At 38.5% G+C, this 13,348-nt stretch overlaps 1 protein-coding gene across 1 annotated transcript in view; it reads left to right on the top strand.

Annotated features, from left to right (window-relative positions):
• PATJ (PATJ crumbs cell polarity complex component) overlaps window positions 1-13,348 on the top strand; it is a 168,411-nt gene that overhangs the window by 27,010 nt on the left and 128,053 nt on the right. Inside the window, exons 9-15 of the mRNA XM_083359895.1 lie at window positions 93-314; window positions 3,958-4,048; window positions 5,049-5,140; window positions 6,935-7,064; window positions 8,513-8,626; window positions 11,704-11,780; window positions 12,320-12,376. Coding sequence (XP_083216021.1) covers window positions 93-314; window positions 3,958-4,048; window positions 5,049-5,140; window positions 6,935-7,064; window positions 8,513-8,626; window positions 11,704-11,780; window positions 12,320-12,376 — 783 coding nt within the window. The remainder of the gene's footprint in view (window positions 1-92; window positions 315-3,957; window positions 4,049-5,048; window positions 5,141-6,934; window positions 7,065-8,512; window positions 8,627-11,703; window positions 11,781-12,319; window positions 12,377-13,348) is intronic.

The raw sequence follows: 13,348 nt of genomic DNA on the forward strand, positions 1-13,348 counted from the left end.
GCGATGGCATTTTTATATTGAAGTTTTGCTTTACAAAAAGTATTCATTTCCAGTTAAATGTAACTTTGAGAAATGTTCCTTGTTTCTTGAAGGATGGCAGACTTAGAACTGATGATCACATCTTAGAAATTGGGGGTATTAATGTACAAGGGATGAGTAGCGAGCAAGTTGCTCAAGTGTTGAGAAACTGCGGAAACCATGTCAGGATGGTAGTTGCGAGATCTCCTTTGTGTGAAATATCTACAACCCCACCAACTCCTGTGGTTGATCCTGTGGGTGAATTAGCTGCTATTCAGGACAGAGAATCTGACACAGTAAGTATCTTAATTCTGGCGTCCTATTGCACCACTGGAAATTTTATGTAGTCTGAAAAAAGTCTTCTTAAATTGACCTTAATACTTTCTCGGTCTAAATATTGTCATTATCGTTGAGTTTAACAATCAGTCAAGGTCATAGACCAGCAAACTGACTTTAACACACTTTGCTACTGTAGGCCAAACAATACTACTGTAGTTTTGCTACATGAGGAAATCAACTGCTTTCACTTTCAGTCCCAAAGGTGCTTTTCAAAACTGGACTCAGTAGACACTTTCACTTTCAATATCTTCTTGACTATCTGTCTCATATTTAGCTGCAGCATCCATGTTATGGAATGCCTTTCTCTGAAAAGGTCACATAGTATCAGTAATTTATATATTATCAATTTTTTTAGCTCAGATTTACAGACTTGACAGCTATGTTTTCTAGTTCATCTTACCCCTTGTTTTTCAGTTTATGTATTTGGATGTAAGTACTCCTGAAGTATACATTTCTAAAGAACTATGTAAAGAAAAAAAATCAAATTTCCTGCTGGTAAGAGTGGTTTACAACATTTACATTTGATCAGTCTATAATTGTAACTGCTATCTAATTATTCATTCTATTTATCTTTTATATATTTTTTATTTTATTTTATTTTAATTCCATTTATATCCCGCCCTTCTCCGAAGACTCAGGGCGGCTTACAAGCTTATATATTTTAATTTTTTAACCTGTCTTAACCTTTGGAGCCATTCAATATCTCAGTAGTCCAAGTCTATGCCCCAACCACCTGTGCTGAAGAGGATGAAATTGACCGGTTCTATGAAGCCCTACAGCACCTTATAGAAGTAACACCAAAAAATGATGTCCTTATCATCATGGGGGATTGAAATGCTAAAGTAGGAAGCCAAAAGATAACCGGAATAACAGGCAAGTTTGGCCTTGGAGTACAAAATGAAGCAGGGCACAGGCTGATAGAATTTTGTCAAGAGAATACGATGGTCATAGCAAACACTCTTTTCCAACAACCAAAGAGACGGCTCTACACATGGACGTCACCAGACGGTCAACACAGAAATCAGATTGACTATATGCTCTGCAGCCAAAGATGGAGAAGCTCTATACAGTCAGTAAAAACAAGACCGGGAGCTGACTGTGGCTCAGACCATGAGCTTCTCATTGCAAAGTTTAGGCTTAAACTGAAGAAAGTAGGGAAAAGCACTAGGCCACTCAAGTATGAATTAAATCATATCCATGTTGAATATACAGTAGAGGTGACAAATAGATCTAAAGAATTAGATCTGATAGACAGAGTGCCTGAGGAACTATGGACAGAGGTTTGCAACATTGTACAAGAGGTAGCAACTAAAACCATCCCAAAGAAAAAGAAATGCAAGAAAGCAAAATGGCTGTCTGAGGAAGCTTTGCAAATAGCTGAGGAAAGGAGAGAAGTGAAAGGCAAGGGAGAAAAAGAAAGATATGCCCAATTGAATGCAGAATTCCAGAGAATAGCTAGAAGAGATAAGAATGCCTTCTTAAATGAACAGTGCAAAGAAATAGAAGAAAACAATAGAATAGGGAGGACCAGAGATCTTTTCAAGAAAATTGGAGAGATGAAGGGAATGTTTCATGCAAAAATGGGCATGATAAAGGACCAAAATCGCAGGGACCTAACAGAGGCAGAAGAGATTAAGAAGAGATGGCAAAATTACACAGAAGAACTATACAAGAATGAGCTTAACGTCCCTGATAATCACAATGAGGTGGTCACTGACCTCGAACCAGACATCCTAGAATGTGAAGTGAAGTGGGCCTTAGAAAACTGAGCAACAACAAACTAGTGGAGGTGACAGTATTCCAGCTGAGCTATTCAAAATCTTAAAAGACGATGCTGTAAAAGTGCTACACTCAATTTGCCAGCAAATTTGGAAAACTCTACAGTGGCCACAGGATTGGAAAAGATCAGTTTACATTCCAATTCTAAAGAAAGGCATTGCCAAAGAATGTTCAAACTATCGCACCATTGCACTCATTTCACATGCTAGTAAAGTTATGCTTAAAATCCTACAAGGTAGACTCCAGCAGTATGTGGATTGAGAACTACCAGAAGTACAGGCAGGATTTTGAAGAGGCAGAGGCACTAGAGATCAAATTGCCAACATATGCTGGATCATGGAGAAAGCTAGAGAGTTCCAGAAAAACATCTACTTTTGCTTCATTGACTATGCTAAAGCCTTTGATTGTGTGGATCATAACAAACTGTGGCAAGTTCTTAAAGAGATGGGCGTACCAGACCATCTTATTTGTCTCTTGAGAAACCTATATGTGGGCCAAGAAGCAACAGTGAGAACTGGACACGGAACCACTGACTGGTTCAAAATTGGGAAAGGAGTCCGGCAAGGCTGTATACTGTCACCCTGCCTATTTAACTTATATGCAGAGCACATCATGAGAAAGGCAGGGCTAGATGAATCAAAAGTTGGAATTAAGATTGCCGGAAGAAACATCAACAACCTAAGATATGCAGATGATACCACTCTAATGGCAGAAAGTGAAGAAGAACTAAAGAGCCTCGTGTTGCGGGTGAAGAAGGAGAGTGCAAAACTTGGATTGAAACTTAACATTAAGAAAACCAAGATCATGGCATCTGACCCTCTCAATTCCTGGCAAATAGATGGGGAAGAAATGGAGGTAGTGACAGATTTTATTTTCCTGGGCTCCAAGATCACTGCAGATGGGGACTGTAGCCAAGAAATTAAAAGACGCTTGCTCATGGGGAGGAAAGGCATGGCAAATCTAGACAACACACTAAAAAGCAGAGACATCACCCTGTCAACAAAAGTGCGTATAGTCAAGGCTATGGTCTTCCCAGTTGCAATGTATGGCAGTGAAATTTGGACCATACGAAAGGCTGTGCGCCAAAGAATTGAGGCCTTTGAACTATGGTGCTAGAGAAGACTCCTGCGAGTCCCTTGGACTGCAAGTCGATCAAACCGGTCAGTCCTAGAGGAGATCAACCCTGACTGCTCTTTAGAAGGCCAGATCCTGAAGCTAAAACTCAGATACTTTGGCCACCTAATGAGAAGGAAGGACTCACTGGAGAAGAGCCTAATGCTGGGAAAGATTGAGGGCAAGAGAAGAAGGGGAGGACAGAGAATGAGGTGGCTGGATGGAGTCACTGAAGCAGTAGGCGTGAGCTTAAATGGACTCCAGAAGATGGTAGAGGATAGGAAGGCCTGGAGGAACGTTGTCCATAGGGTCGCGATGGGTCGGACACGACTTCGCAGCTAACAACAACAACAAACCTTTGGAGATATCACAACAATTATAAAATCAGATATAAAAATAAATCCAAAAGGTGAAAATGAAAATAATATTAAAATTTAGCAAACATTTTAAAAAAAAAGATAGATTCTTTTTTTCTGTTTTAAAAGTTCAAAGCAATAATAATAATACTCTGATGTTCAGAAAGTAATGTGTGAAGACACAATACATTTGAACACCAGAAATGCTGACACTGTGAAAACAACACACACCTTGTTGTCTTTGGATCTTTGAACTGAAAAAGGCTTTAATTAGGTAATAAATAGAAAAGTTCTCGGCACAAGATTAAATACTTAATATAATCTGAAAGAGCACTATGGTTTTGTTTCCCAGGAAAATGAAATTCATGAAGTTAAGTTGACTAAAAAAGATGGACAGAGCCTTGGTATAACAATTGTTGGATATTCTGGCCTTTCCGATTCAGGTGAGCTGTGTAATATCGATTGGTAAAGGAAGAGGCTAAATCAGATAATTTACTGAACATGTGTTTAAGATAGAGAACAACATTATCAGAAATGCGGGGGGGGGGCAGGGGAGAGAAATGCTACTTTGCTTTTTCTCTCTTAAGTATCTATTTAGCCCCAGAGATTTTAAGTCATGCAGGAAGATTAGGTAAAGTTAAAGGTTTCCCTGATCCAGGTGTCCAATTTTAAGGGTCGTTTCTTAGCTAAGGAAGCCAGCGTTGTCCAAAGACATTTCCATGGTCATCTGGCCAGCATGACTATGTCTCCATCAAAATAGTAGTACAGCTTTTCATTTGTTTTCTTATTTTTACCAGCCACCAAATGTTTGCCTTCTAAGGGATTAAAAAAAGCTGAGACATACTGTATTGAAGCCTAAATGGAAAAAAGGACGTTTATGAAAAAGCTGGAATTAACTATGAAAATGCTAATGTGTATCAAGAAACATGGAAGTTTCAGACATTCAGGAAAAAAAATCCCAAGAAATCTTCCAAAAATAGGAACAGTTAGGGCAGGGGTGTCAAACTGCCGGCCCCCGGGCTGGATGCATCATGAAGAAACCATGACCACCCCATTGCCAGCAATGGCGAAAAAGTTCTGATACATCGCGTGACGTCACGTGATGTCACAACTTTGACATGTCTGAGTTAGGGGGAAAATAAGTGTTAAAAAATCAGGATAAACATGATTTATATAAAAATATATACAATGTAAAAGCTGTATACATAGTGGAGAAATGGAATCCAATACAGAATCTTACAACACCATAGCAGATTGAGAAGATGAAACAGATGGAGAAACTTGTAAGAGAATTCTGGGAGTTGAAGTCCACTGATTGTAAAGGGACCATAGTTGCCTAGATCTGCTCTAGAATATGTGTGAAATGATAACCAATGTATGCTAACTCTGTCTGCACTTCCTCCCTCCCTCCCTCTCCCCTTTTCCTCGTTCTCCTCCTTTAAGGGCAAGCTTCAGGGATTTTCATAAAAAACATAATACCTGGCAGTGCTGCGGAGCACAATGGTCAGATAAAAGTCAAAGACAAAATTATTGCAGTAAGTTGAAAGTTGCATTCATAGGAACGGGGTCTCTTTGTTTTCCTTGCTATTCTTGTTTGAGGGAGGGGGAAACCAATCAGAATAAATACTTGAACCTGGGATAACAGAATAGAGTGTTAGACGAACGTAAGAGCTGTGCTGTACCAAGTCCTATGCCCATTTAAACCAGCTTTCTGGGTTCCCAGCTGGATATTCTGAGAAGGTGACAAGTCTGGAATGAGGGGACCACATTTTCCTTTATTGCAAGTCCTGTATTTCAGACATGCTATTTATACTTCAGGGACACGGTGGCCCAGTGGGTTAGGAAGCTGAGCTTGTTGATCAGAAGGTCGGCAGTTTGGCGGGTCGAATCCCGAGTGCCGCGTAACAGCCTGTTACTCGTCCCAGCTTCTGCCAACCTAGCAGTTCGAAAGCACGTAAAAATGCAAGTAGAAAAATAGGGACCACTACGGTGGGAAGGTAACAGCGTTCCGTGCGCCTTTGGCATCTAGACATGCCGGCCACATGACCACAGAGACATCCTCGGACAAGCACTGGCTCTTCGGCTTTGAAACGGAGATGAGCACCGGCCCCTAGAGTCGGAAACGACTAGCACGCACGTGCGGGGGAACCTTTACCTTTACCTTTTATTTATACTTCAGGAAGTGCTAAGCACTCATCACTATTAATGGCCATTGATAGTCTGAACCTCCATGGTCAAGCCTGGCCATCTTTTAAAATGATCCAAATTTGCTGCTATTACCATAATTGCTGGCAGCAAGTGGCAGAGCTTAATGACCTATAGAGCCTGATTGTTTAAGGAACTGCCAGTCATCCATAGTGCCTGCCCAGCCAATCTAATCTGGCAGAGTTGGTGTGCACCAAATTCCTTCAGTTAAGCAATGATACGTCTCAGGACTCTGGAAGTACACCTTCTCTGTATACTTCCCCTCTGGGACGAGGTTTCTCCAAGATCTGAACCTTCTCTGCCCTACTGGTGTTTCAAAAGGGGCTTGAAGACCTGGCTGTTTGACCAGGCCTTTGGCAAGGACAACCTCCTTTTAACTTGATTTGTTTTCCTTTGTTTCCATCTGTTTTTGTGCTGCTGCCATCTTTACCCTTTTTTTGTTGTTGTTTCTTGATTTTAGTATTTAAAACAAACTGTGAACCTCCTAGAATCCTTGGGATTTGAGAAGCATATACATTTGATACATTCTTGCTATTACTTATATATACATAAGCATATAAGGATGAATATACGGTATATGTGTATGTGTGTGTGTGTGTGTGTACACACACACACACACACACACACAAGTATATAACTATATCTTCACCTCACATTGAATTTCAGTGGATCATCTTATGAGAGAGGAAGAAAAGCTTTTTCTCTCTACATTATCTATTTTATTTTTTTATTAAATTTTTATGCCACCCATGTCCCCTATAAGATGACCCTGGATGGCTTGCATGTTAATGATGATTTTATATAAACTGCTAGAGTTGAGAAACATCGTTATTCTACACCCCCCCCCACCAGTCCTTGGTGAGGGGGGAATTATATCTTACGGTATATTGCAAGATTTTGTCTTGTTTTGTATTTTTGTTTTAAACATATCTGCTTGCTACCTTCCTATCACTGAAAGTGGCCGGTTCTTGGTTTCACAGATGAGTTAGTATGTGTGAACCTTTTTTTCTTCATGTTTTGCCTTTGTGCAATAATTAGACACTCAACGTGATGATCTCATTCAAGCAACCTGTTTTTGTGCTGTGGGTTATCATTTTCAAAAGAATTGTGTATGTATACTTTAGGTTAACAGAATTAATATTCAGAATTATACCAACCAAGAAGTTGTGGAAGCATTACGCAAGACGGGACCAGTTGTTCATCTGACATTGCTTCGAAAGAAACCACATTATGTAGAAAGAGGGTTGGATAGAGGTAAAGTTCTTCTCTCTATCTACATTCTTTTCTAGTTAAGGCAAAACGTTCAGGATTGTTTTTAATGAGCACCTTGATATTTTGAAGTGATTTCTATTGTTCCACTTATTTACGAGGCTGGTTAAGCCAGCAGAACTGGTTAGTCCTGGCTTTTTCTGAAAACAAACATGTCATGTAGGGAGATTGCCGCTTTCACAGATTGTGAGCAAAATAATACAGCCAGTAGAATTGTAAGAATCAGTCAACCTGTTTCCTTTGCTCCAGACATGTCAAACACAAGGCCCGGGGCCAGATCCGGCCTGCTAAGTGGTTTCATGTGGCCCACGAAGCCATCCTGGAAACAGTGAGGGAACGGCCCCCACTGCCTTGGCCCTGGCCCAGAGACCCTCCTTCTGCCAGAGACCCTCAGATCTGTCCCACTCCTGCCCAGGCCCCCATAGGCACCCTTGATGCAAATGATGTAGAGCTGGCCATGCCCACCCAGTAGGCCACACCCACCCAGGCCATACCCACCCGGCCCCCTGAGGGCAACCACAATGCTGATGCGTCCCTCAATGAAATTGAGTTTGACACCCCTGCTTTGCTCCAAAAGGCTCAACAATTAACGTAGCTTAACTAGTTAAACTAATTTTAAATCCTTAAAGGCTTACTGGCCAAGGTAAAATACTAGGAAGGAAGATCAAATTTTCACTCTTACCCCATTTTATTTTTACAGGCGTTGCTATGCACATGTCCCCAAAGAGGTGGCAATAATTGCAACAAGAGGATAACATTTGCTATATTTTGGGTGCAACATGTGAAACTAAAAAACAGAGGATTAAATTTTATTCTAGAAGTCTACAGGATTTATCCTCTATTGGCTTGTAAAGCAAACCGTAGTACCTCCATTTTGTTGTTGTTGTTGTTTCTGCTCCACCTTCAGTTACACTTTCTAACCAATGCTACTTTTAAGACCTTATTTGTTTTCTAAAATTCTATTGTGCTTAATTTCTTTTTTTAAAATCATTTTTATAAGCTGAAGAAAGGCAGATTAAATGATTATGGAACATTTTTAGTAACCTGAGAATGGAGATATTCTCCTTCAGATCGGACACTCTGGATGAAATCCATACAGATTTCCCTTCTTACAAAGACTGCTCTCAGACCTTCAATCCTCTCAGAAAAGATTTAAGCACATGGCAGGTGGAAGGGAAGTCAGTTAGAAAGCTAGAATAGTTGAGTCATTGTTCAGTTTTTGATATTCCTTTTACATTTTGAAGATCTTTTGGGGATAGTGGAAATGGAGACGCCTATGACTTTACTAGTTTGAATATCAGCTGAGGACTTGAGATTTGATAATAGGGACATTTGGAATAATGTGGAAACTTTAATGTCATATCAATTCAGACCTGTTTTAGAAGTCTTTGCCTGATTACAGAAGTGATGGGATGCTTTGTGAACTTTTCCAGGGCATTCACACATGCTCAGCTTGACTGGTGTAGAAAGAGATAGTGAAAATGAGGAAACTCAAGAGCAAAAAGACAACACTGAAAATGAAAGGAATCAAAAGCAACATGAAATTGGTAAGTCAAACACTCTATTGGAAAGCAACCTTTTTGCCAGGTTGTTGCTTCAAAATTATTATTGCGTACATAACAACTAAGGATGACCAACTGTAACATTTCATAAAGAAGCAATACATTAAAAGAGACCAGAATCAAGGACAATTAGCTCTAATTCTGATAGGGATATGCTTCAATTTTATTAAATCGCTAACTATATTGTCTAGTCATTTGGGTCTTTTGCTTGTGAGATAACAAAACACCAGAAAAGGAATGAGATATCTGGCACGCAATCTGTAAGGATACTACTTTTGTTTACTTCTTAATGAACTCGGGCCGGTCGACAGGCTTGTTGTGGGGAAATATTAAGAGGGGTTTTTTACGAAAGCCATTTGAATTTTTGGAGTATTTGAAATGAGGTCCACTACAATGTACAGGTTAAGGTCTTGGATTAGGACTGAAGAGATCGGAACGTCTTCATTTGGTGAGTTTTAGCCTGACGTACCCTGAGAAAATTAGAGGAGGAAATACAATGAATGTTGCCTTGAGCATTTGAAAGAAAGGGAGGATAGAATTCTAACAAATATCAGAGGGGCCTCATTTTATTGAGGAAGACATCACCAAACAAATCAATGATAAAGAGAGAGTGGCAGCAGCAATGGAGAATCCCAGTTTGGGGGAGATTGTGGACCGGCGTATGTTGGACCCCGGCTGACTTGGAATATCTGCCTCCTTCCTATCAACTTCTTTATAACATTACCTTGAATTTCATACTAAAAATTATTTTTAAGGAATCATTTTGAAAGCATCCAATTAATTGCAAAAAAGAGTGAGCAGACCTCATCAATCTCAGGTGTACTGTACAGAATAAAAGAGTTAATATTCTCTTAACCCTGGTATTTCTAAATATGAATAATTTTTATTGCCAGCTTATGAAAAAGAGATTGGACAACCAGTCTGGAATGGTATAAGGTCTCCTTCTCGACCAGGGGGATAGACTAGAAGACCTCCAAGGTCCCTTCCAAGCCTTCTATGTTCTATATATAAAATGCAGCAATATAAATAAAGACCACCTACTCTTGGATAAATAAAGCAAATAAAAGCTACTTACAACCTCATAGCTAAGTTTTCACAGCCAATACCTCCCGTGGTCATGTGATTGCATTTTGGGTGCTCGGCAATTGGCCTGCATTATTGGTCATTTGCAATGTCCCCTGGTCATGTGACCATGAGTTATGATGTTTTGCCCAGACTCTGTGTTTCTGGTTTCTGGCAAAAAATTGCCCGTAGCAAACAATAAGTTGTTTTAACAACCACCACTTTACAATTTGTCCCAAAGATGCTTTTTCACAAGGCAACTGGACTTTCTTGTTTTTCTTTGAAGAAATTTTGCTTCTCATCCAAGAAGCTTCTTCAGCTCTGACTGGATGATGGGGAATGGAAGGATTTATACTTCTTGCAGACAGACAGCTGGTCATTTGCATTCTTTTAGAGCAGGGGTGTCAAACTGCTGGCCCACGGGCCAGATGCGTCATGCCCAAACCGCACCCACCCCATTGCCGGCAATGGAAAAAAAGTCACGATACGTCTTGCGACATGTCACATGATGTTGCAAGTTTGACGCCCCTGTTTTAGAGAGTCCTGGCAGCCACCTGGAGGTTTATCTGTGTTGTCAGAGTCACCTGAACAATGCAAATGGATATGGAACCTTCTTGGAACTGCTGGAAGGACTGTGTGTTGGAAACTGGAGATAGATATGTCATATCCCTCCCCTCTGTTGAGAGAGGGCTGTTCAATTTTGATATAGATGGCCTCTTTGACCCCTTTCGAACTAATGAGTGAGAATCTCCATAGAGGCCACTTTACAACTGTCATGACTTACTTCCTAATTGCCAGGTTCATTTATGGTTGGAAGTCTAAACTACCTATATCTATGGTTTGCCTTTATATGGAGAGTGGCAGTGATCTATAGTCATGCAGAAAAATTCCCATTAGATACAGGCTGAAGCTTGGGATAGAGGAAGTAACAAGATAATCACTTGTTCTACATTTTTCAAAAACTAAAATTCAAATACTAAAGTCAAACATGTTTCTATTCATAGTGAAATACACAGTTCTTTAGATGGGCAGGAAGAAGAAAGCTGAACTAGATAGAATACACACACACACATACACACACACACACAGACATTAACAAAGCTTTCCTGTTTAGCTAGTTTAATGCCAAGTAAAATGTTTCATTGAAGCACATTATGTTACAATTTTAGAAATTCTTTTCTTCTTATTTGATGCTCTAAGTTGCAATGACTTGGAATAATATCAACATTTTATCGTATTTGGGCATTTATACTCAAATGAGAATGGGACAAGAGCAAATTAAGTAGCCTGGGTGTGGCATGCAATTCTATAGCAGTATGTCTTTTTGTTCTTTCTTACAAAAAAGTACAAACCTAATTAGGATAAAGGAATTATAAAATTTATTTTCAGTGGTAAATACATTGATCCATCTTTCCTGTTTAAAAACTAATAATAGTCTTTTTTTAAAAAAAAAATAGATGATTTTAAAATACCGTCTGTAAAAAAATTCATCCTGGAGCAGAATTTAATAACCAGATTAAATTCTAAAAATAGGCAGTGGTATTGGAAATGCTGACAGACTCTTAACTATAATATAAGTAATGAAAACACTGCCAATTTAATGTCCATTCAAACTCTGGAAACATTTTTCAAACATAAAGTACAAATTGTGATTTACAAAATGGATTATTACTTCACTTACTGTAGTAAACTTCAATATTTCTATTTTATTATGCTAATATCGTGAGCTAAAAATAACCATGTGTTTAAAGTGGGGAATAATTCGTAAGACATATTTAATCATGATCTTGATGGTATGAATCTTTCTTGAAGAAAGATCTTTTCTTCAAGAAAGAAAAGAAAGTGTTGATGCAAATAGGAGACTGAACTGTTCTTGGGGTGAATTTTTATATGTATTTCTATAGCAGGGCTATTAGTTTAGAATGCTCTGTGCTTTGCCAAAATGTAAGTAAACAATGCGCAGTCCTAACAACTGCCTTATAATAATAATTGTAATTTAGGGAACACCTCGAACTTATCAGAAAATAAGCCAACATCCAAATGGGAAACACTGCTGGGACCTGATTATGAAGTTATGGTATGTTATCTATCTACCCTCATTAAATTACTGGGAATGTATTATTTTTATTGTTTTCAAGAAATGAGACCTTAAATGAGAATATTTGCTTTTTGAGCAGAGGGTTAACAGTTTAGTAAAGTATTTCTCAACCTCAAGAACTTTAAGAGGTATGGACTTCAGCTCCCAGAATTCCCTAGTCAGCGTGGCTGGCTGGGGGATTCTGGGAGCTGAAGTCCACACCTCTTAAAATTGCTGAGGTTGAGAAACACTATCTTAGTACATAGAAAATAATTTAAATAAACTGAATTATAGAAATGTGACCATTAATATACAATGAGTCTTCTCAGTAATTAAACCTGTTTCTGAAGACTGGATTAGGGTTTACTTCTCTCAGTCCAAACTTTAGATGATTTAACAAGCAATATGACTATATTTCTAGTACTTCAATCTCTCACTTGTTCCAGTAATTTATCTGCAATATATTTTAGTCAATTTCTTTGAGTTTTCAAATAGCTCTTCGTTGTACCCATGAAGTCTTTTTGTAATTGGATTTTTAGGTAGTCACAATAGATGCACCAATTGCAGATGATGCTGAGCTACAAAAATATTCAAAGGTATCAAATCTTTTTTCTTTTTAACACTCATGTGACATGTTAGCAATGGAAACAGGAATGGATGTGAATCATGTGATATCAATACTTTTGACACTTTGCATATCTTACTGTTGTTGTGTTGCTGTTATGCGGACATGAATTTATTCGAGAAATTACTTAGTTTTTGCAAATATATTTTACAACTTGTTAAAATGCTTTGTAGACCTTCCCTGGGATATCCATTGTTTAGGATTAGAACTGAAAAGAAATGTAGTTAATATACCTAAGAAGAAATCTTTTAAGAGATCTTCTGTAAATCAAACCTTGCTTGAAAACAACATTAACTTGCAGTGCTGCATGCAGTAATAATTCTGAATTCCAGAAAATCCAGTCTCTACAGTTATCTGCATGCTAATGCATGTATCCAGCTTAGCTTGGCTCTTTTGCTCGATAGAAATATATTGTTGAAATTGAATTATTTTTTTTAATACCTAGCAAGTTGGGCTCAGAAACCAGAATTCATTTACATAATAATTTGTGCACTTATTTTATTAATTCAAGCCCTATTTAAACAATATTTAGTACTTTTCTCCCTGATTTGTTTAAGTATGTCGGACAGTGGTGAGAAGTAATTATCGAATCTAACATTTTTATTCTGCTGAGAACAGTTTTTAGTTAGTCTGTCTATTTGTCTTTGTTGGTTAAATATCTCTCATAAAACATTTAAAATCCCACTTTCATTGGTTTGTCATAAGACCACTTATATTTTCACAGGCAAATCCTAGCGATCATGTGACGTCCAGGCCACCCATGCATCCCCCTCTATTATTTTTATAAGTGTGACAATCTGGGGATTTAAGGGCTGTTGGCTAGACTGGCAAACAAAAGAAAAACAACAAAAGAAAAACAAATAATTTTTAAAAAGTAACGGCAAAGGCAAAGACAATGACACTTCTGTGACTCTTTGCAGAAAATTGCATGGATGCATTAGTA

This window comes from Vipera ursinii (genome assembly GCF_947247035.1).
Source record: "Vipera ursinii genome assembly, chromosome: 3".
NCBI lineage: Eukaryota > Metazoa > Chordata > Lepidosauria > Squamata > Viperidae > Vipera > Vipera ursinii.